General features: G+C 39.6%; 1 protein-coding gene across 1 annotated transcript in view; it reads left to right on the forward strand.

Annotated features, from left to right (window-relative positions):
• Positions 1-16,113, forward strand: part of LOC122797048 (histamine H3 receptor-like) — a 235,185-nt gene extending 219,072 nt beyond the window's left edge. The window contains exons 3-4 of the mRNA XM_044065823.1: positions 15,241-15,519; positions 15,775-16,113. Of these exons, the coding sequence (XP_043921758.1) occupies positions 15,241-15,519; positions 15,775-16,113 (618 nt within the window). The remainder of the gene's footprint in view (positions 1-15,240; positions 15,520-15,774) is intronic.
• The last annotated feature ends 9,794 nt before the right edge of the window (positions 16,114-25,907 follow it).

Raw genomic sequence — 25,907 nt, forward strand, 5'->3', positions numbered from 1 at the left:
AGAAGATGAGGGCAGAGGCAGTACATATGATGAACATGGATGCCTTAATACAGTTACAACTATTTCTATAAAACTATTATAAATGGATTAACATGTTTCTTAAATGTTTTTGTATTCTGCAAGCAATACATAATTAATAGGAATACTCTAGTGTTGATAACTGGATACCAGTTAATTTGATAAATGGATACCAGTTAAGATTTGATATGGCATCTGGAAATTAATAGTTATTTTTCACTTTTTGTCTGGGAATTCCATAATATAGCATCTCTAGACTATTAAAGTTAATAAGTTGATGTCCTTCTGAGATTGTCAGTACTGATAGTCCCTGGAATGACCTACAACTAAGAGCGATGAGCTTCGGCTAAAATAGGAAAGTAATCAGAGCTTGGGCTAAACTAGGAAAGTAATTATATTCTGAAACACTCATTGTGAAAAATATAGTAGTGCCTTCCATAGCAAATGAATGGAAAATTTCAGAAATTCGCCATATTGCAGTATATGTTTTGGGGTTGCATTGTTCAGTCTCAGACTCATAATGATGACCCCATGACAAATCTCTGTGATAATGTAAAGGGAAATATATGCATTTTAAATTTAATAATGACATAAACAAAATCATATTGAAGATTACTATAGAGAAACTGAAAAGTGCTATGGTCAAGTTAGAAAATAAAATAAAAATAAAACAAAATGGCCCATGTGCAAAAAACACTAACATGCTATGCACAGTGTTGGTATTATTTATTAATCTATTCACTTTTGCTCTTCCCTGGCAGGTGCGGTGAATGTGGCCACTATGTGTTACAGGCATTTTGCCAGTGACCTAACTACAGTATTAAAAAAAAATCAGTAAAACATCCTCTTCCACACTTGTCCAATCAATGGACTTCTAAGCAGTAGGAAGATAAAGCTGCTTGTAGATATAGCTTGTGTATCTGGAAACTGCAGTAAAATGTGATCTCAAAACTGTCTTCCTCCAATTTAAGATTGCAGTAAAGCATCATTGGTGTACCAGTGGGTGGCAAACTATTTTAATTCAACATTAGGATGCACATTTGTAAGCAGTCAACATGTTTTCAGTCAATGGTGGATTAAAAAGGCTGTTGCGTAGAGACATTTATTAGCTATACACCAGTAACCTGGCTTGGAAAGGCTATTCTTGCTATCTAGCACAGCACATGTGGATTCCAACAATTTGATACAACAAGCTTATAGAAGTTAACGCAGAGCTAATATTTTATGATATGTCTTCCAAATATGATGTAATGATCAAATGTTTGTCTAAAATTCTTAAAAAGTTAAGAAGGAAAACCACCTTCTAAGGAAGGAGTAGGTAAGATATTTGTACATACAGTTATTGCAGAGAATCTGAGATAGGAGACTGAGGAAAAGCCTCAACATGTCATAAAAGAAATGAAATTCATGCTAGTTCCATATACAAAGGGATAAGTTCTCGATTGTGATCCAGGAAATGCAAGTTTCATTAATCACTCTAGTTTTGGTGGGAACCAGTTGCAAGGGGAAGAGGAACAGTGAGTAAATGACTTCTTGACACATCTTGGGAAAGGTTGCTGGACATGTCAGAGATGTGGATCCAGAACACAAGCACTATTCGTGATTCCAGGGTCATGATGGGGAGTAGCTACTACTGTATAGGTTGGGTAGGAAAACGATGAGTGCATCATCAGAAAGGTTGGACCATTCTCTTGTGACACCCTAACATTCAACAAATAAATGTAAAATGTTAGGAGGTGGCAGGGCTTTAGCAAAAAATTGATAATCTGATGATTAAGATGTCTGGTCTTCTGGAGCTTAGATCCACGTAGCAAAAACACGCATCTTGGATATCCTCTCTTATACACTGACACCAGGGAGTGAAGGAGCTGTCAGGTGTGCTGGAAATATGAAAGCAGGATTAAATGATAAAAAGTGAGATCCATGGCTAGAGGAATAATCTTAAAGAATACTTTAACTTCAATGAGGCATGTTCTGGGGATTCAAAAACAATTGCTGCATTGCAATAGGCAATTCGGTGTGGCAAGTGGCCACACACCAAATGTGTGTGTATGATTCAGAGATGCACTGAGCATGAGCAGTGGAATACAAGCAAATAGCTTCTAGAATATGCTAATGGCAGTATAATAAGATGACAGTTATAAAATGAGATGGCCTGTGTACATAAATGATGCAAAAAACTGTCATATAGATTTAGGCACATATAAAGTGAGAAACAAGATGTGCAATCACAGTTGTTAATGGCCACTGTGAAATTTTTGTACACAAGCAGGGGTGTATCATAAATATGCTAGGGATTGCTACAGCTTAAACAACACATATATGCCTTGGTGGTTCATGCATCATCCTAGGAGCAGCAGTATCATCCAACAGTGCATAATACTTCATGGCCTTCGTGACCCGAATATTGAGGACCTGTACCATGTAGACAGAAGCACCATACAAGAGCTGATAGATATGTGTCAGCCTTATCTACAGGGCCCAAGGAGTCACAAATTACCTGTCCTAGTGGACCTGTGGCTTTATATATACTAGCTACAGGGACCTTGCAACAACCAGCAGGGAATGCAGTGGCGGTATTCCAAGCAACTGTCTCTAGAATACTTCATCACTTTCTTGGAGCCATGCTGCCATGCGCCACAGACAAAAGAGCCAATACCGTGCAGTATTTCTATGACATAGTCTGTGTCCCTGAAGTGCTGGGGGACATAGACTGCACCCACATTGAAATAAACCTACCTGGTGAGCTATGAATAAGATATGTCAACCATAATGGCTACCACTCCACCAACTGCAAGGTGGTCTGTACAATGTGTCTGCAAGCCACTCAAGTAGTTGCCATGGCTTCCAAATATGGCACACCTGTGACATTTATCAATGGTTGTGATCATGACCTTCCCCAGGGGCATCTTACTGCTGATGCTGGATATGTCTTGATCACAAACCTGGACCATAATGGAGAATGTCTTTTGGTTGCATGTTTTCACTACCCAGCTGTATCTGGTGCTGCAGTGCACTATGACACTGGCAACTGTGCTAAGATATTTTCAGTGTGTGTAATGTTATGCAATAAGATAACGAGGAAGTAGTTGCAGCAGGAAGGCTGTATGCAGGAAGAACATCTTCCAGCACATCAGGCAGTGGAGGGTGAACCAGAATGGAGGACTCGGCAGCTGGGGATGGACGCGCTAGATAAAAGTGGACATAGTATACTGTGGCACTGGAAAAGACTTAGTGGATGGTACAGAGCTGTGGGCCATAGTAAAGCATATATACTTCATTAAAAGTGATTTATGCAAACATTCAGCCAGACTATGTTCACCCATGCATAGGCTGGCCACACTGTTCTTCAAGCACAGGTTAACCAGATAACAAAGTACAAAGGTGAGGACTCAGTTATCATCATTTACACAGGTGCAGGGGAGAAAGTGAACATGATTGTGAAATGTTTTCCACAGGAAAATGGATGAGTGTTGTACAGACTGAAAATTTCTGAGTGCACTGTGCGTCAGACATGGGTATGGAGAAGATTACTATAAAATGATTTAGAAGGAGCCACTGTCACTGGTTCTGTGCACGTGTGTATATGTATATGGGTTGCATATGCTGGGACACTACATCAGCAGCAGTTGCATCACTGCAGTTTGATTTAACTGATATGTCCAGGGCATGCCAGGAAGATATGTAAGCATCCCATGGATTCTCTTGTACATTAGAGCTACCTCTTCAAGGAATGCTATGTGTAATAACATGACCTTGAACAGAAGTTGGTGTGCTGCTTGTCTATGAGCAATATCCTGTACCAGATGTGGCACTGCTGCATGTATCAAAGCCTCATGGATAAACTTTCCTTCCCATCCCAAATAGAACCAAGATGCTCTCCTCAAAAAAAAGGAAGCCAATCTGGTGGTCCCCTGTCATAAACAAACTATACAACAGAAGGAAAAAACTGTTGCAGAATATAGGAAAATCCCAGGATGCAAAAAACTCCCTTACCAGCCTCAGTAAGAAGTTGAGATCCCCATAAAATATTCCAAAGCTAGTTACGAAAATAAAATTACCAAATTCTAAAGACAACCACAAGGCATTCTATAGCTATGTCAAGAATCTAAATGCCAATGCTTAGATCTACTCTGAGCTACAACAGAATGGCATTAAATATACTGATCCCAAGGACATTGACAATATCCTGGCAGATCGATTTAGTGCCAACTTCACCCCCCTTTCACCCCCTAAAGGGCCCATTTCAATACAGAAAGATTGCCAAATTCTGGTAATCATGGCCACACAGGTAAAAACCATACTCTCCAAAGCTAAGAATACAGCATCCATGGGACCAGATGATATCCCGGGCTGTGTACTACATGAACTGCAAAATGAACTGACACCTCACCTAAGTGTCATGTTTAATCATAGCCTCACCTCAGGCTTTGTACCCCCTGAGTGGCACACAGCTACAGTTATCCCACTCCACAAGGAGGAATCTACCTTGGATCCTGGGAACTACCGTACCATCAGTCTGACAAGCCTGATCTGCAAGGCCATGGAATGTATTATCATGGAACTTACAAAGACATTGGCAACCTTCAAACACTGGACCCCACCCAGTTTGGGTTCATGAATGGCCGATCGTGTCCCCTGAACCTGATTGACTTCTTTGAATTAGTCTCCAGAGCCATGGATGAGGGTAAGACAGTCCACACAGCCTATCTGGACCTCACCAAGGCCTTAGAAACCATCCTCTACTCTGGAATCATAGATAAACTTACTAAGCTGGGCATAATTCCCTACATCACTTGATGGGTTGCCAACTGGCTTACTGAAAGAACTCACACTGTAAAAGTAGCTGACTCCAAATCCAGCTCCAGACAAGTGACAAGTGGAGTATCTCAGGGTTCAGTCCTGGGATGGCTCTTGTTTACCATCTACTTCTCTGAAGTACAGGCCAATACTGAGGGACTTTGACTAACAAAGTTTGCAGATAACTGCAAATTGGGAGCCATTATTGAATCCCCAAATGATGTGGATATTCTAGAAAAGGGCCTTACAGAAACAGATGCTTGGTGCCTCATCCATGGGCTCAAGCTCAATGCCAAGAAGTGCATAGTTATCCCCTTTGGGAAAAAACATGTATCCATGAATTACCACATAGGTGGCAGTACACTAAACACGAAAATGTGATAAGAGACTTAGGAACACAGGTGGACAGTGATCTCACCTTCGATAACCACATTGGCACAGCAGTCAGGAAATCCTTCTATGTGGCACACCTCATCACTAAAGGCTTTTCATCCAGAAAAAAGAAGTCATTGTCCCACTGTACTCATCTCTCATTACACTCATCATAGAGTACAACACCCCGTTTGGTATGTACCTCACAAAACATTTGCAACAACTGGAAAGGCCACAGAAACACTTTACTAAAAGAATCACAGGCCTAAAGCAGATGCCCTATGCTGAGCAACTAAAAAAAACTCCAGCTATACTCTGTCGCATATGGTCTACTCATAGGTGATCGCTGCTTAACATACAAGGCCATGTCAAACCCAGAGCTGTTGGACATGCTACACTTAAAGAAATCCCAATCCATCAGAGTCACACACTCCAGGGACCTAAACCTTGTAATCACAATGAACAAAACATGCTGGAGGGATAGGTTCCTGACCAAGAGACTCCACATACTCTGGAATAGACTGCCCATACATGTGAAACAGAGTGCCTCCTTGGCCCTCTTCAAAAGGAACCTTGATGATTGGATGGGAGATAGGAAATTTACCACGGGGATCACGTCAGTCACCCTGCTAGACAGGAGTCCAGGGAAGTAAATATTATGGGAAGAAATAGCCAGGGAATTGTTATGGCTAGGCTTGTGTAGGCTCTAGGGCCGATAGCCTAGTACCAAACTATGAACCTATGAGCCTATATGCACCACCATACCCTATGTTGCTGTGGAAATGGTGGAGCTGTATGACTGTGATCTTGGCCATCCATATCCATGATGGCCACCATCAGTAGATACACAGTTGGAGTGACTCTGTGAACCATGCCTAGCATGTGACAAGGCAGCATATATGAACACACACACACACACACACACACACACACACACACACACACACACACACAGACACTGCACTACCCTCATCGTCAATTGCTGAAATGTTATTAGCCTGTGCCGCAACAATGGCCCTGCGTCTATTCTAGGTTGTGTACAGTTAATTCTGGAGAATGCAGTACCCATGTTGTCTACTTGCACCAGTAAACATACCTACATGGTCATCCCCATACCCTATGGAGGATGTGGCAGACATTGATGGCTGGACCATAGGAGATGGCACTCTTTCTTGACTATGTGTGGTCACACTGACCTGTCCTTGGTGTGTTGCATGTGTGTCTTAGGTGGTGTCCACAGACATAGAGGCTGCGTCCATGGTCTAGATAGGGAATCTGGTTTGCACATTCCCTCTATTTTAAACAGACACTATACAACCTGATCATTCAAGCTGTTCAGCACATTCATAGACTGAGTTGTACCCCTCTCCACTATCAGATGGTGGAGTTTCCCATGGTGGTGGAGCCAGACCAACCATCACCATTATAGATATCAAAGTGTAAGACCCGGTATAAGTATATCTCATCCACTGTACTGCACACATAGTGCAGAAATAATAGGTGCAGAGAACAATGAAAAAATTAATAATGTGTGATATAACCTTACCTTGTGCAGGTGCCCTTGTAGCTTGTGTCCATGATGTAAATAATGTGCAGAAAGCATACAAGTTCAATATCATGTTCAGTACTAAAGGGACCGCACAATATCATTCATGTTGTAGTATAGCGAGTGCATTGCACACCTGGTTCATCTCTAGTTGATACTGTAGGGTGAACTGCTGCTTATCTCCACGGTCAAACTTCAAGACAAGATATAGTAGGTTAGTGCAACATGGACAGAGATACCATACAGGAGTTAGGAGACATTTGATGCTCTCTTATGGACTTATGGAGAACAGCCTATCCCAATGGGAAACATCAGCTGAGGAATGTCAAGGTTTGTATAACATTAACCATCCTTACTGGTGGGACCTTTCATCTTCTAATCTGGAACACAATGGGTGTTTTGCAAATGATGAATCCTATATAATTTCCTTGTTTTGATGTTGCTACATGTGGAGGAGTACATTTGATTTCCACGGACAGCAGAGGAGAGCATTATCACTATGCAGGCATTCTATAAAATAGTCCACTACCCTGAGATTTTGGGAGCCATTGATTGCACCCACATTTCTATCAAGGCTCATCTTGCTTCATATGATATATAATATATCAGACAGAAGAGTTTCAACTCTAGCATTACCAAGAGATTTACAATGTACAAGGTATTATACACAATGGCCGTATACTGCCTGAAATTCCCATCTGTACCAGCATTCTGTGTGGCATGATTTTCCATAGAGTCACCTAGTTGGCAGATGTACACATTTCCACCCGTGGAGATCTCAGTGTGCTTTTTCAAGGAATGTAGGCAGCACGAAACTCATAATTGTGTCCATGTTATTTCATGCAAGTGATACAGGAAGTGCCATGGAACTCTGACTGATGACCTCCATATTTATTTATTTATTTCCAGTTTGATTACCGGGGAAGTCCAATGGCCCAGAGAGCCCGTTTTTAGTGAAGGCCCCGGGAGAAAAGCTCCATAACACAGAATACAGTAAAGATGCAAGTCTTGAAAAGTTACAGTTAAAAGAACAAGTTACAAATATATGAATTCAATATAAAGCATGAGCAACTTAGCTTACTGTGACAGATCATATGGATTATACTGTACCGATTCATTTAGACACACATTCATTCATTTAAGGTAAGAAACTATTTACATACATTCATTCACTTAAAGTAAGAAGGTATTTACAGTATTTACATAGTTGAAATAATTTGGGAAATAGCTATGGGAGTTATAGAGAGCTTAGGAACACAGGAGGAAATCCTCCCAGGGGCATTTACTTAAACAATATTAGGTAGGGTTAAAGTAGATACATTTACATTTGGAGGACAGGTATGTGAATAGATGGGTTTTGAAATTATCTGTGTTTGGTATTGTCCTTAGTGTGGAAGGGAGTGAATTCCATTTCTTGCCTAGGGAGAAAGAAAGGAGAAGTTGGCCAGCAGGTCGTTTAGGTTTGTGGATAGTAAATAAGTTTTGGTGTTCAGATCTGAAAGTTCTGTTAGGGGTGTAGAGAGAAGGATGTTTGTTAGAGCAGGACATTTTGTTGGGTGAAATATGAGTCTGTGTGCACTGGTAAGTTGGAGGTGGACTAGGTAATTTGTGAGTTCAAGCCAATTCAGAGATTGGAGGGTAAGACAGTGATTGGTGGAAATTTTGGCTTTGGTGGCAAATTTGGAGATTTTGTTATAGCAGTTTTCAAGTTTAGAGGTGATGGAAGAGGTCAGGTTAATTAGAAGTAGGGCTCCATACAGTAGGGAAGGAAGAAGGTAAGTAGGGGCCAGAGTATGCCTAGTAGAGGTGGAGAGGAAGCGATTGTTCCTGTATAGCATTCCTAACTTTTGGTGGGTTTTCTTTATATTTTGTTGAATGTGGATATCAAACTTGAGGTACTCATCTATAGTAATGCCGATAAGTTTAGAGAAGGGAACCACTTCGATAGGAGAGTTGGTTTGGCTAAGGACTTGGAAAGAACTTTTGTCATATGAAAAAGTTTTTGAGGGTGGCATTAGTAGTATTTTAGATTTGTTTGTATTGAGAGAGAGGTGATTTTGGTGCATCCAAGTCTCAGTAGTTGAGAAGGCAGTTTGGGTTTTAGATAGCAATTCAGGGAGATTAGAGGCAGAGCAGACTAAAGTTGAGTCGTCTGCATATTGAATGACTTTGGCATCAGGAAAATTATTGATAAAGTTATTACATAGCGTAGGTCCGAGGATGGACCCCTGTGGTACGCCTGTTGGGGTGGGTAAGAAAGGAGAGGTGGCTTTCTTCCATTTCACAGCCTGAGCTCTATCTGACAGGTAACTTGAGAACCAGGATAAAGTGTTTTGGGAGAGATTTAGATTTGAGAGATGCTAGAGAAGGTGCTTATGGGAAACAGTACTGAATGCCTTTAGAGAGATCTAGAACTGTAGATACTAAGTGTCTGGAATCTTGGGCTCGATTGACAGTTTCTAAGAAGTAGAGTAGTGCGGTTATAGTGCTATGCCCTGGGCGGAAACCATGCTGGGTAGGGGTAATAAGTTGGTTTTGGGTCAGAAAAGGCATAAGTTGGAGGTGGACAAATTTTTCTAGGATTTTGGAGATTGGTGAGAGAAGAGCAATGGTGTGGATGTTTGAGATGTTAGTGTTTTTGCCTTCTTTGTGGAGAGGAAGAATAAAGGCAGAACACCAGAGTTTAGGGACGTAGGATTCCTTTATGGATCTACTGATAAGGATACTAATTGGGAGTGCTATACCATCAGCAGCAGACTTTATAAAGGAGGAGGAATTGTTATCAGGTGCATTGGAGCAAGGTTTAAGTCTGGATAGAAGTTTCTTTTTGAAATTTGTACAGACAGGTTTGAGCTCAAACATAGGGGGAAGTTATTAGGGAGCTTAGAAGGAGAAGAATGAAGGAGAGATGGATTATTGTTGGGAAAAGTCTTGACCAGGTCGGATATTCATTCTATAAAAAAATAGTTAAACTGTGAGGCTAATTCAAGGTCAGATTTACTTGGATCAGAGCAGGGGCTATTTTTGGAGCCTGGGTTGAAAAGTGAGTTTACAGCATTCCAGAATTGCTTGGGGTTTTTAGTATGTTTGGACTGGAGCTTAGTATAGTAGGATTTATTTGTCATTGGTGATTTGTTGTTTTGCAAGGTTACAGAGCTGTGTGTATTGGAGAAGGGTTTCGGCAGTTTATTCTTTTGGTAAAGATTCCAGGATTTGTCCCTTTGATGCATAATTTGTTTTGTTTCTTTGGATAGCCATAGTTTTTATCCTTTTGTTTCTTAGTGGGGCTAGGGAGTTTAGAGTTTCTAGGAAGACAGAATTGAAGTGGTCTATGGCTTTGTCAAGAGGAAGGGTTTTTAGAATGTTCCAATTCATTTGTCTGAGAATGTTGGAGAAAATTTTGGGGATGAATTTGCTAAGGTTGCAAGAGAGAATGTATTGATGCTGATGTGGGGTAGAGGTAGTTGCACAATGAATGAAAGCTGGGAGGTGGTCATTAATGGTATCAGTGATTGTGCCAAAGTTAGTAATTTTATTTGGATGGGTGACTAAGATCTAGTCGAGAATGGATCCTGGGGGATTTGTTTTGTTGGGTTGGGTGATAGAGAGGATTACTTGAGTAAAGTTATAGAGATTAATGGATAGAGAGGGTAAGGGGCTGTTGATTTTATTCCAGTCAATGTTTCTATCACCTAGTATGTAGGTTTCATAGTTAATTTCTGTTGAGGCACATAGGAGTATATCTTTGAAAGTACAGATGTTGTTACCAGGTGAGATGTATAGGGTAATGATACAGATGTTTTTGTGATTATTCATTTTTAGTAGACCGACTGTTAGTTCTGTATTATTGAATTGAGGAATTGGAATTGAAAGGGGAATTAAGGTGAGAAGATTACAATAGATTAAGGCAATGCTGCCACCTTTTCTATTTAAACAGTCACATCTGAGAGTGTGAAATCCAGTGGGTAGGATTTCATAGTCAGAGATGTGGGGTTTGAGCCAGCTTTCAGAGATGGCTATGATGTCAGGTTGGTTGTGGCTTAGCCATGCTTGAAATGGTGTACTTTATTATTGAGACTCTGGACATTGCTTGTGAAGAATTTACGAGTATTGTAGTGGAAAGAAAGGTTAGAGGGAGGTGGAGGGTAGATGTTGTTTGTTGGTGGATTAGGTCCAGGGGTGGGATGAATGATTCCAGCTAAAAACAGGTTATTGAAGGAAATACTTTTTGTGTGTTTGGGTTTGAATTTTAAGAGTTTAGGATGATCTAATATTAGTTTAGGAGTAAGTATCTTAGCTGTAGTGTAAATTACTTTAGGATAGAATAGGTGCATAGGGTTGGACTGAAGTAGGGAAGATGAGATAGAATGGAAGTGAGTGTTTGAGTGAGGGTGTAGAAGGATTTGTGTGGTAGTTTGAGAAGAAGTTGAGACTGGAAGTTGGTTGGAGGAATATGATATGGCATAGTATAGAGGAATTAGGAATACAAAGAGGAAAAAGAGGGCCTGGAGGGTTAGGAGCATTAAGGAGAGCATGTCTAGAGAAAGGTAGTTAATGGGGAAAATTTGTAAGGAGGGAACAGCTATGAAGTAAGAGGTGATAGAGAAAAAGAGAAGCATTTACTTAGTAAAATAAGAAATGGGGAGGAGAACTGAGTTAATGAGGTGATAGAGACAGTGATGTATACAGCCCTCAAGCCATGTAAGAAATGGGGTATAACACCATCCTGTTCCAGACATGGAATTTCAATGAATATGTGTTCAAAATTCTAAAGGCTCATTTGTACTTCCTGGAAGCATCTAATGGTGCACTGTAGTATACCCTAGAAACCTTCAGTATGATTTTTTTTTTGTATCTGCACCACACTACACAATATGGTGATGTAAAAGCAGTTACAACAAAGAGACATCATAGGAAAAGAAAGACCAGTGACAACAGTGGAACAGAGTTGGGTATGGAGTCATTTGAAGAACTAGCTACATTGGTATCCCATGTGAGACAGAGACATGCAAAATTCACTGCAGCACTGGTATAAAGGTGACGTCTGACCCACAGTTATGAACCATGACAAGAACATGACACAAAAAAGCTGATGAATGGATGAATGCACCCAGACTATGCATTACAGTACATTTACCGGCTACACTGCACATCATACTTCACCACACACACACACACACACACACACACACACACACACACACACACACACACACACACACACACACACACACACACACACACACACACACACTCACAGAGGCCATAGGTGTGGGCAAGGCATAGTCATCATCATTTGCACAGGTGAGGTGGGTCACAGTGGCAGAATTGGCAAGTTCATTTACTGGAAATGGCAGTAGATGTGGTAGCCACACATGGCTGGGAGGTTGTGTGGCTTCATGGATCACATTATCCAGTGCTGGGGTGGAGCTTCCACGAGGTCAGGGCTTGCATGGTGTACCATTGACCCATGCAGTATCATTGATGAAAGTTTCCTGTCTGATGGATGGTGGATCCCTTTTTGAGCACATCTAGAAATGCTAATATGCCCTCCCACTTGTAGTATGGTAGTAGAAGATCAGTGCCCACAATAACATGAATGACCACAGCTAGGTATTCTCCCTTAACAGACCAACAGAGGGGTGGTTTGGTGTAAATCTCCTGGATCCTGAGTATCTAACCCAGTGGGGTGTCTCCATATTGGAGCCAGAAGAGTGTCAGTCATGACACTGGAAGTGTTCTTGCCTATGGATGGAAGCAGCTCTGGACAACTGGGACATTGATACAGTCTCAGGAAAATGTGTGCCATCTGCATACATCTGGGTGGTGACCATTTACTGCACGTCTGTCCCTTAGCATATCCACAATGCACATTCATATGTATCCTATGACTGCACCGGTGCTTGTGAAGTGTGCCACTGCTGCAAGTATGTATGCTTTAGGTCCCTATACACCATGCCACTCTGAATGCATTGCAGGGTTTTATGCAGTCCCTGCAACAGTTGTACTTCAGCACACAGGCTACATAGTACACTTATCATCTCTGACATGGTGGGTGCACTAGCTATTTGTGCCTGAATCACTGACTTGCACATCCAGTATTTGATGTCAAGGCTGACTTTCAGGTCAGGGAAAAGTCCTGGAGTTATGGTGGCAATGGCCATTTATACACTTCTCATCTGTGGTGGGTGCATGCACCTTGGAGGCAGTGTGGATCACTGATGCCATCTGTTGTTGTTACTGTTGTGTACCTTGGTTGGAGCTAACTAAACACAGACAATGCTGGAGGTTCATCATGATCTGGCACTATCAACTCAGTTAAAGGGGGATGCATGTGAGTACCCACCAATTTCAACATTGGTAATAGTGCCATTGTGTTGTCAGACTATGTCATGTTTATGAAGTCATCATTGTTGGCTACTGGTAACAGGCATGATGAAATTGTGCTGTAGTCTCTGTAAATGGAACTCTTGTAAAAGCATTCAGATAATACACCTGTGCCAATGCTGAAACACTGGTGTGTCTTTCCCAACCCCATGTGGCACACAGACTGCTATACGCTGATTGGGTACATAGCCTATGTGGGCAATCATGTACCATATTGTGTGGTTTGTTTTAGTTGCAGACTGGGTCTTCCTGGAAAACTGATATGCATATATGGTCTGCTGACAAAATCATTCAATCTGGTGTGCCACTCTACCAATGTAGTAGAATATGATGATACTAACGTAGTTCTTCCCCTACAAACACTGAATCAGGGGTCACCAGCCCAGCTTCCACATTCAAGCCAGGCATAGGGGGTGTTCTCTTACCTTCCCTGGACAAGGACACCAGTAATTCTTCTACCTCTGTGAGAGACCTGTGTGTTGGTGGTCCTCTACCTATGGTCAAACTGGCTCTTGCAATATCCATTGCAGTGACATTGGCAAGCAGTATCATATCAGTGATCCTTTGATACAACTGTACATGTGTCCTGTTATGGCTGCCCACTGCTGGATGCTCTCACCATTCTCAGAAGGTCTTGTCCACTTTACCCATCTCAGGGATATGCAAGCCATTTGTGTGTGCAGTAAAGGAAAAATAGTTCCATTATGAGAGAGCTTTTAAATATATGTATTCTCTTTCTTCCTTTTCCAATGCTATGTTTAATGTGTGTGTCTCTGTGTGTGTGTGTGTGTGTGTGTGTGTGTGTGTGTGTGTGTGTGTGTGTGTGTGTGTGTGTGTGTGTGTGTGTGTGTGTGTGCATGCACATGTGCACTTGTTTAAAGATGTTTAAGTGTACCTCCGCCTAAAAAAGAAAATAATGCTGATTTGCTGGAAAGTATAGATTTCCACATTATTTTAACAAAGGTATTTTGTCACACATTTTACCACATATCTTAAAATATAAGCAGGCCCTTCTTTATACACAGAACTGTCATTACTCGTTTTGCTCATTCACATCATCTGACACTAAATAACATATAATATAAATGGTCATTCAGTGAGATAGTAGCATAACATATATTATGTAACTATGAAACTGGTACTTTTTCTCTAAAAAAATTGATCAGTATGACCTACACAGACCATATTAGAAGGGAAATAAATCTTCACAGAATTTGACCAAAAAGTTACTTTGGCTTAATTGTTAATTAGTTAAGCTAGAGAATTTGAGGCATTGGTAAAGTTTGTTATTTTCTACATTGTGATGCGGTCTTAGAGTTGGTATATTTAAGTAGGGGGGTGTGGGGGCTGTGGGTGGTGAAGTTCCCCACTTCTGTCAGTGTATAAAGTATTGAAATTTGTTTTTTTTTTTTGCACGGAACACAGATTTCTTTCCCTGGGAAAGAAATTGATGTTCCATCAGTTCGCTCTTCTGAGATTTCGAACATTTCAGTTCAATTAAATTGCATTCGGCATTTTCAGCATTCAGTATGCTGATATAGACCCAAATTATAGTGTGTGGTGGAGCAACTGAAGCATTTAATAAAAAAAAAAATGTAAAGAATATCTTATCCAACACTTTCAAACTGCATAGTAATGTCACTTCTAATTACTTTTGTTGGTTACATTAGGTTTGTGCTGTACAATGCACCCTCTAAGTGTTAAGACAGTTTTACTGAACATCTCTGAAAGTACTGAACAATGTGAAGTATAATGAACAACAATTCTGGGCAGATCTGCTGTAACTGAACCTTGTTTCACTATGCATTGTTTCTATTACTATATTGCATATCTAAGGTATAAATTCCAGGAGCACAGAAAGCCACAGCTAGGGAATAATATTTAGAATATTTAATGCATAGCTGTAGCATCGTCTTTGCATTCCTCTTAATTGATTATTAATCAAGAAGATCAAATCAAATAGCAATTATTGCTTCAAGGCCTAAATGAAAATATATGCTGTATCGGTAACTGTAGTGACTGAACTCATTGACATCCCATAACATTTTCTGATCTAGTCATTGATGTGAAATGCCCTTAGCACAGTCTAACATGTGGTTTTTACATTTCACATTTAGGTTGAATACCAGATACAACAAAGAGGAGCCAGACGTGTACTGATTAAGATGTCAGCCGTGTGGGTGATATCATTCTTCATTAGCAGCCCATTTCTTATATTTGGGGAGTACCTATTTGGTACTGAATTTATTCCGCAAGGACAATGTTATCTTCCTGTACTAAGCTGGAGCTTAGATATTACAATATCAGTTTGTACATTTACTTTACCATTTGTTTGTACTACTTATTTCAGCATTAAAATATACTGGAATCTGAGAAAGAGAAGTAGGCAAAAGCATGTAAACAACAAAAGGCCTTGTCATTTAGAGTCCAGCAAAGAAACAACATCCTCAGATGAAGTCACTTGTGATTCATATGTTGAACTTACCACAGCAGGCAACTGTGCATCATCATCACCACCACCACTGTCAACTTCACCACCACCACCATCATCATCATCATCATCACCATTATCGACATTAACAAAGTCTAACTCAAATTATAGAGCAAATAAAAGTAAAAATCCTTTACACAGCAAAGGCCATTTAATCCAGAGACTGTTTAATACCATTGGAGTTCACTTGTCTCATTATGGGAAACAAAATGGAACAAGAAATGATGGCACTGCTAACTCTTTAAAGCTGTCAAAGGATAAAAAAATAGCCCAGTCACTTGCTATTATTGTGTCTGTTTATGGGATCTGTTGGGCACCATTCAATATACTGACGATCTGCCGTACATTTGATAAAAGTAAAGTGATTGATCCTTTCTTGTATGACATTTCCAGCTGGATGCTTTGGTTTAATTCTTGCATTAATCCTGTGCTCTATCCTTTTTGCCACAGCAGCTTTAAAAGAGCTATTTTGAAAATCCTTTGCTTAAAAAGAAACTGAAAGCTAAATAAACCTGAATTTAGCATAGAAGTGTTAACAAGTACTAATGTAGTACTGAAATGAGGAGAATAGTTGTGGTCAGTTTGTGGAGCTAAATATAGTAATGTCCAGTTTCTACTAAAGTATCATTACTATTAAATGCAGCACTTATTAAAATTAAAATACTGAATACCAGCTACAGAATTTTTTTTAATTAATACAGTATTAATTATGAAAAAAGTAAGCTTTCTTAGTTCTCATGAAATCATTGTACACAGACTAGTAATGGCTTATGTCTGCCTCTTTACATGTCCTTTTGCAAGCTGAGTGTTCTAGTTTACGATGCTGCACGAGAGAAGTTAGTATTTTCCTGAAAAAAATGCCCTTCATGATTAGGTTTCCTTTATTAGTCTTGCCATGTCACACTTTCTTCAGATTACATATTTCCTATATGTAAACACAGTTCGAAGTGGCAAGACTTATGTTACACTAAGCATTTCAAATAAAATACACTTTTTCATCCCAAAATATACCTGGTTGCTTTATATATTCTATACATGTATAATGGGCAACCATAATGAATTGATTTAAACATGTCAACATTTCCAAGTTAACCCCCCAAATATTACAGCATAATCACCTTTGATACCAGGAAACTCAGAAGGCTGTGAACTATATCCCCACACCAAGTGCTAGAATTCTTTGCCCATTCTGATATCTTCAGTCCAGAGTAATAAGGATTTAGCATTCCAGAGGTGCCATCCCTAGGATTAGATGTTAAATCAGGGTCCTATCTGTCTATGATGGTAGCAGCTTATGTGTATTCAGGAGATCCCATCACACTTAGTAAGGAGTAAGGCCGATTTATCTTTATTTTCTGCCTTTCACTTTTTTGGGAGTCATTTACCTCTCTGTTTACACACACACACACACACACACACACACACACACACACACACACACACACACACACACACACACACACACACACACATCTATAAATGGCAAAAGAGAAACTAAAACACATCAAAACATAAACAGTACCATGTAATGAATGCCTTATGACTTTCTTCCTGTAATTCAACTTACCTTACTTTCATCCTTCTAAAATTATAATAGTAAAATTTCTTTGTCCATGTCCATAAATATAACATGATACATTTTCACAACTTCCTTCCAAGATATAGAAATTCGAAAGAGTATGGGTTGATTCATTTATAGAAAAATTATTTGCACACTATTTACACTTTATTCTACATTATTTACATGTTTTTGTAACCCCCATAACCATCTTCTTTACACATTTTTTTACAATTTCTTAACCAGTAATACAAGAAAAGTTTTGTACACAGTCCTACCATTCTCATTCCCTTAATTTTCTTTTATCCTTTCCATTGTTTTTGAGGTAGCCATGCTCTTATTTTTGCAAATAAATCTTCACCCCTTCTGTTATTGTTATTCAATAGTAATTTATTCCTTCATTTCTACAATATCCAGATTGGAACAAATTATATTTTAGCCCATTTATAAATCTCTGCCTTCCTTTCTTTTTTATATTTACCATACACTTTTATTTCCATAATCATTTCATTGAAACCTTTCTAAATATAAGCATTTTAAACTTTTCCCAAAATGACTCATTTGTTTTGAATTCTGAAAAAAAAATCCTGGGAATTCAATAAACTCTGCGTTTGTTTTGGAATTTACATTTCAGTGCTAGTCATGCCTGATCATTGCACTTACACATATACAAGCATGGTTTTATGGCCTGCAAAAGTGCTTCCTCTATGAAACCATCCAGAGCAGCATGAACCCAGAAACCAGAAACATTCAAGTTTTTTATGAGCAAACCTGCTCAGCAACATTGCTCGGACAGCCAAAATGACTAACACGGGTGAAAATACTGCAATAACATTAAAGTAAAGTGTACTGAGTGCAATGTACACTAAAACAATTACTTGCAGAATGAAATAATGGAGGGTAACAGCAAGGCAAACCTCTCAAACTCTTAGAGCAAGAAATCTGGGCAAAGCCATAAATAAAAGTGGGACAACGTCCTAAAAATAGGGACAATATTTAAATATTGCTCTTAAAAAATTAGAAAGTTGATAGAATAAGAGGTTTTGCATTAGCATAAATTGTCTGAAGGGTATGAAGTCTGAAATAGGAATGTCTATCATTATTTTCTAACATCAGTCTTTAATGATGTGCCAGTAATTTGCCAGAAAACCACAATTTTATGAAAAATGGACCAAATATATGAGGCAAAAATCTGGACGTTCTCTGAAAATCTGTAAAGTTGAGAGGTATGCAGTAAGGGCAAATACAATGGGACATACATTAAGAAGGGAAAGTGTGCTGATGAAAATGGGTACAGACATGGATGATAGAAATGAAGAAAGAAGAAGAGGGCACGTTAAATAGGTCAATGTCTGTACATTTCCAAGACAACTCAGTAGCATAACATTAGGTACTGATGTTTACACCTCCTGTATATCTTCTTACATGATAATATACATGTGATGGTCACACAAGCTTACATGTCAACGGAGATGAAGGGTTGTGATATAAATATCGCTGACATGCTCACTGGACAGGACATTTAGCAAGGAAAGTATATCCAATAGGGGGTATGTGCATGTTGTAAAGATCTGCAAAATTACTTGCTTGAATATGACTGACATGTCAGCAACAGACTCATGAACAAATGTAGACAGAAATGGGCATCTGTCTAATTACACAATTTAGAAAGTACAGTCCTTAATGCTCAGACTACTGAAGAAGTCTGATTTTAATATGTAAGAGTGCACTTTATAGAGGACGGCATCATTAATCTGTGGCATTGGCAGAATATGTGAGTGGAACTTATTATACATGTTATACATTATACATGTTCTGCGGGAACAGACATGTACAACTGTAATGACTGTCAGTATACTATAAGGGGAATTCATCACCCGTTGCCCCAAAATGAACACTTTTGGCGGGGTTATAAAGGACAGTGTTAAAATTGTAGTTAAAATTAAAGGCAATCCCTGTCAAGTTGAGAGGTCTGCATGACACATAAGCCACAATCCACACCTGCAAGACTCAATCCCATGCCATCAAAGTTATCACTGAGCTGTGTATTTACTAGGTTCAACACAGAAAGACACATTAAACATGCATCTAGTAGAACACTTTGAAGGGAAGTCTGTACTGTCAAATTCTAATAGATATGCAGCCCAAGAATAGTTCTTTATGGACAACAAGATGTGTGGGAGCTGACTGTGACAAATGTGATATACTTGACAAGAGCATCCCTGGCTGACATAGGTGTTGGCCATACGGATAACAACACATACAAACACCACACTGTTATGACTTGATTCCTGCACACAGCTGTGTATTGCATGCATCTGCCATAAGAAATTGCAATGGATATTGTCTGAAGTACCTGCAATTGATGTGTGAATTAAGAAGTGATCCATTATCATGAATGGTATAGCAGTATGTGAGATAGATGGTGATGCATCAGCTATGCCCATGAGCACAGAAAGTACAGCAGAGCAAAGTCTAGTGTCAATGAGCCAGGAAGCTGTCACTGTGGTATTATACGCATACCAAACAATACATGGAGCACCCATTATAAGTACATGTGAAACCTCAAGACATGCACATGGTCACTGTCCCCCTCCTATTGCCAGTGAAAATGTTTTACTGCCATGAAATCCTGGTATACATCCATATATGTTCATGCAAGCTATCAAGTGTTAATACTGCTGTGATGTAGTGGCACATCCGTGATGCAATACAGTCTAACTATAGCTTTATCGACACTACAATTGGACTTCAGGCTGTACATTACCTCCAAATATAATATTTGGCCTGAATAGCATGAGACACAGTGGAAATGTTAACACAGTCAGATAATTCTAATTATTTCATGTCATTATATCAGTTGTACATTATATGTCCTCCTCGCGGTCGAATGGCATCTAAAGACATGCAGGTAAGTGTGTGCGTGAATGGGTGTGTGTGCCTTCTTTGAAGGCTGAGCATCAGGCTGGCAACTTGTCATTGTAAAAACCAACTGCCAATCATTAGCGGACTGGAGTTCTGCTGTGGCGACCCCTAACCGAGAAAAGCCAAAATACTTTTTTACTATATGCCTACAGGTTTATCAGTATAAATGTCTGTGAGGGCCCGGACACCATATGCAGACATGTAACAACTGAGGTGGATGTGGCTCATGCAGACCAGTTAGCGATATAAATACTAACAGCCCCACAATTCTGCTGGGGAACACCTGTTATAATCCTTGTGAATAACAACACAATACTGCATACAATGAATTCCCCAAGGCTGCAAGTAAATCCCAATATGTCATATCTTTGTCTATACAACAGCATTCTAACATGTACATGAATCAAGGTATATCAGCCCATGTAATCAGTATGATGTAATACTGCTGACTGTCAGATAATATTTCCATATGCTATGTATACACATGCATACCTGTGCCATACTGTATCTGTCACTGTAACGATTGCATAGCAACTGTATAGAATGATGATATACTGCAGTACAAGAGCACATACCTTAGTAAGGCAACAATATGCATAGCATCATCCAATATCAACAGTCCTCAGGAGGTATATTACTACACCTGTTTTGAAAGGAGCATGTAACCAAATGGCAGCAGTAGCCATCAATATTATAGCTCAAATAACAAATTGAAATACACTGTTGTAGGCATACAGTACATCCACACCTCAACATAGCACTTTTGGATGATAAAAGCATTGACATATGCAATGTTCAGAGGGTCATAGGACATTACTTGGCTATCAGCCAAGAGCACATAAAATCCTAGCCATTATTATACCATTTAAACACAAATTGCTATATGTATGCGATGGACGATAACAGGGGTATGTCTCTACATGTGTATGTGTTTGATTTAATAGGGACTGTTTGTATCCATATATGGCATGTGCAAAATCCCATAACAAACTTAGCAATCACACATCCAGTGGTTTGGAGATTTCTTGCAGAGGGAAATGGAAGGGCACTGCTTCACAATGTATGTATGTATCTCTGAGTGTTCCACAAAATGGATTTTATGTGGACAGAGGAAAAATGGGATGTCTGATTCAAGGGTCTATGCAACATGTTCTCGTGAGTGTGAGTCATATGAAAAGAGATTCAAAACATCATACAATGGCCATAATTTAACACCAACCCCACACACCAGTTGGCTGAGGTCAGATTTGAAAACTACATCTGTGTAGGCATAGAAGCTGAATTCTGTACAATGTTAGACTAGAACCATAACAGATGTTTTGTTTTAACAGTGTCAGAGTAAATATTATAGGGGAATGACATCATCAGTGCCTACTGAGAAGATGCTTGTGTAGGAGTGCCTGGCATAGCTGTGCATTCACATCCTGGTGTAAAATTGCCTCCAGACTGATAGTAAATGAAACTACATGAGTTGACAGCTGTGAAATTAGAACCCTGACCTATCTTGCTATACAAGCTGCAGAACACAATACTTAACACTAGCAACACTGCACAAGTCTGTTTTAGCACTGTCAGAATGCACTTTATAGAGTATGACATCATCTGTGTATGAAAAGAAGAAGATATTTGGGTAGGAGTGTCTGATATAGCTGTGGATCACATCCTGGTGAAGTCTGTTTTTAATATTGGTAGAATGCACTTTATATTGCATGACATCATCAGTGTATGCAGAGAAGATGTTTGGGTAGGAGTGTCTGACATAGCTGTGGACTCACATCATGGTGTAAAATTGTCTCTACACTGATATTTGAATGAACACACACAAGATGTTTGGTGGAAGATAAGAACCCCTACCGATCTAGCTATACAAGCTGCAGAATACAGCACTTAACAGTAGTGCACCACACAAGTCTATCTTTAATCATGTCAAAGTGCTCTTTATAGATGATGACATCATCAGTGTATGTAGAGAATAAAATGTTGGCAGGAGTGCTTTGTATAGCTGTGGATTCAGCTCCTGGTGAAAAATTGCCACCAGTCTGAGAGTTGGATGAACACATACCCACTCACCCAATTTGACTGCTGTGGGATTAGAATCTCTACCTATTTAATTACACAATTTAGAAAGTACAGTCCTTAATGCTCTGACCACTGAAGAAGTCTGACTTTAATATGTAAGAGTGCACTTTATAGAGGATGGTGTCATCAGTATATGTTGTAAAGAGGATGGTGGGAGGGCTTATGACAATGATATGGAACCATGTAGCACTACTTGACTGAGGAAGGACCTGGACTCATGCTTTTCCAACTACACACACACGTTGACTGTTGTGAGATTAGAAACGCTGTTTAATTACACAATCTAAAGAACACAACCCTTAACTCTCACACCACCACAGAGGACTGAGATGGACACTGTCAAGAGTTCACTTTGTAGGATATGACATCATCAATGCCTGGTGAGAACAGGACTGCTGTGGAGTCATATAGCAGTGTAAAAGTATCTTCTAAATGTTTCTTGAATGAGGGCAGTAGTACTTGGACTCGTTCTTCTGACTACACACAAGTTGACTGTTGTGAGATTAAAATCCCTACCTATTTTTTACACAGTCAACAGAACATAACAAGCAATGCCCACACCACCACAGAAAACACATTTTTAATAGTGTCAGACTGCAATTTATAGGGGATGACAGCATCATAGCATTACAGGTAACATACACTGTTAAGAGAGTTATTTGCAAAGACAGGACTTGTGATAAAATTATTTTGTAAGCGCAGTTTGGAAAATGACATATAAATACATCCTAGCAACCTAGATGAAAGAAGCTGTCATGAATGCATATTGCAGAAGTGAGACAGACATGCATCTGTTTCTCATAATGTTGTATAGATGACAAATACACACAAAAATACATGCTTTGGAAACAACAACAGTGCAACGATTGAGTTATGTGTCTTTATAGTCAGATACAGGTATGCCCACATTAATGCAAGTTACTGACAATATCAATGGGATGACGAATAACCAGTATCGCTATACACCCATACCAAATGTATCAATGCATTTATGCCCTGTAATTTTCGACTGTGTTTTACAGTGGCCCAAGTCCTGATATATCAATTTGCAAGTGCACTGCTGCAGGATACAGATGAATGTCAGAAAGTATGAGTTCAGTGAAGCACACGTGTCACTGTCCTCCTCTTATTTTTTTATGAATGCATTTCCATGTAGTGAAGGATTATAGCAGTAACCAGAGTTAGACATGCTAAACACCTCTTCACATAGCAAATTGCTGAGAAACTGATTTCTGGGGAAGATGACAAAATATTATTGCATGCATGATTCGAATTTCAGGAATTCAACTCGGACTTGTGATTTAACAGTATCGACTGATGCTCATTGCCAAACTGTGCACAAATAAGGACATACACTAACTGACCTGATTGAAGCCAAGCCTGTAAAATATGTTATTGGAGAAATTTCTGGCAGATAGTATGATGGTCATGCTGTACTCTCTCATTAAAATGTTGGGGCCAAAATTTTATTCCATACATAACTGTCGACCTTGCCTTCCCCATTTGTAAGACATTAAGTACTGAGCAAATGTGGGTTTCTGTTTAACTTTAATTTGGTTTGTCTTCCTTTGCACAAACAGGCTAAGTAATGGTGGATGGCCTCAGAACTCTGGACAGTGTTGAGTGTGGAAAACATACCTGCTGCCTAGATTTCTCTGTGGCACAGGGTGTAAGAGCAGTTAGCTTCTGGTCAGAGTACAGGTGAGCCAGGGCTTAAGTTCAGATGATTCTGATTTTGTTACAAATGGTGTCAGGATGTCATTTGCTAAGCAAATGTGATCAATACTGCAAATGTGACAATCTATGCCTACAGTAAAGTGTGCATGTTCCCCAAATTGCATCAGTAATGCCTGCCTCAGTACACTTGTAGAAATAGTAGCTGTTTTGGAGGCCTCACTGCAAATTACAAGTTAATTGTGTGTACAGTTTTCCTACAAATGACAGGGGGAAGTACATCTTTTGAAATGATTACTATGACTCTGCAAATATGCTATTTGTGTAGGGCCCGATATCTTGAGAATTGAGTGCAGTATGCTTCTTCACAGTAAGGAGAGCTTCCGCATCATATTAGATTAACATTTCATACATCGTCACCTGAACATGATGCAAAGGGAATCCTACAGCAGATATTGAAACCTTGCACAGCACAGGAGCACAGATCACCAGATCACCTACTGAATCAAGGGAATATGTTTTGATTATCCATCAGCAGAATTGTCATTATGCAGAAACCATGAGATGACCTGTACAGTCATCAGGATAATAAAAATACACCTATAAATAGGGGTTGGAATGAAGGAGTGGATACCATGAGAAATGTCCATACTGATAACAATGTTTGGAGTCATACAACATTCATGGAAAAGTTTTTGGCCTGTCCTAATTATTAAGCTGCCATGCTCTGCAGCATGAAGTGAAGGGCATATGGGGTACAGAAGGGTTAGGAGAAGGACAACAGGCTTATGATAAGCAGAAAAAGGCTGTATAAATATGTCATCACTGGGGGGATGGACGCCAATGCAAATGTGTTGACAAGTATCCAGTATATCTCAATGCGAACTCATAACTGTGACAAATGTTAAGATGTGGGTAATTAAGCATATCCTAGAGATATAACATCACAGTAAGAAATGATGTGAGGCATCTGGAATTGACCCCTGGATACTATGGGCAGAAAAAGAATCTTCCATGAAGTGGTTTATATCAATACTCCAAATAGGAAGCTATACCTTAACAAATCTAGCAGTGTGCAGAACTGTCAGAGTAACTGTTTCAAAGTAGTGGCCTTACTCTGCTTTAACTCTGTATTGCTAAACCACAACATGTTTCTGCACAATTGTGCAGAGATAACTGGACTAGTGTGGCTGATGGTAAAAACTCACCAGGTATTACTATAGGACATGAACAGACGTTCACTGTTGTTTAGCATTAGTGCATGATGCCAAACTCCATGCAAATAAAGAGGACAAAAAATGAAGGATTTTTATTTGGCATTTATGGCTGTGTGTGGTGTGTGATTTTATTTTGTCCACATTAAAGGTGTGAAAATGGGGTAGATAAGACAGTGATTAAATGGAGGATCAAGCATGGGTTAGAACAAAGGAGGAGCAATAAAATAATTTATAGGAGGGAATTAAGAAAGAACCACAGATCTCCACTTTTTTTCAAAATAGTAATGTGCACACATAGAAAAAAATTATGATTGGTATAGCCAGTTGGACCAAATCAAGTGTGTTGAGAAGACACATATTTGAAGTGGAAAGTTATGTATGGAAATTCTTTTTTTTTTTTTTTGTTGGACAAATGTCCATTTTTTGTTTCAAAAATAGAGGAATGCTTGAATAGTGGGTAAGGGACATAGGAATGTGAGGGTAGGGTTGGTGAGGAAGCAAGTGTAAACAGAACAAACAAGACAGACACAGGGATTGTGATGGGCACAAAATGTTGGGAGACACCATGATTGGGGACAGGTGGGGGATATCAGAGGCATATGCCCATCACGCATGGGAACAAGTGAGAATCTAGTCCTAACCCTCAGAACTGCCATCACTGTCCCCTTCCTCAGTTTCCCATGAGACTGCTTGATGTGGGAGTCTCTTTTCTATTTTAATAAGGAACCTCACTAGGTGGCTGATGCTGGTCCCATGGCCAGTCCCTATTACATCAGACACCATCACTGGCAGTGCCTGGTGAGTGACTTAATCACCACTGCCACCAGTACTCCTGTAGGG

The sequence above is a fragment of the Protopterus annectens genome, chromosome 3.part0 (assembly GCF_019279795.1).
Source record: "Protopterus annectens isolate FY-2018-M chromosome 3.part0, PAN1.0, whole genome shotgun sequence".
NCBI lineage: Eukaryota > Metazoa > Chordata > Ceratodontiformes > Protopteridae > Protopterus > Protopterus annectens.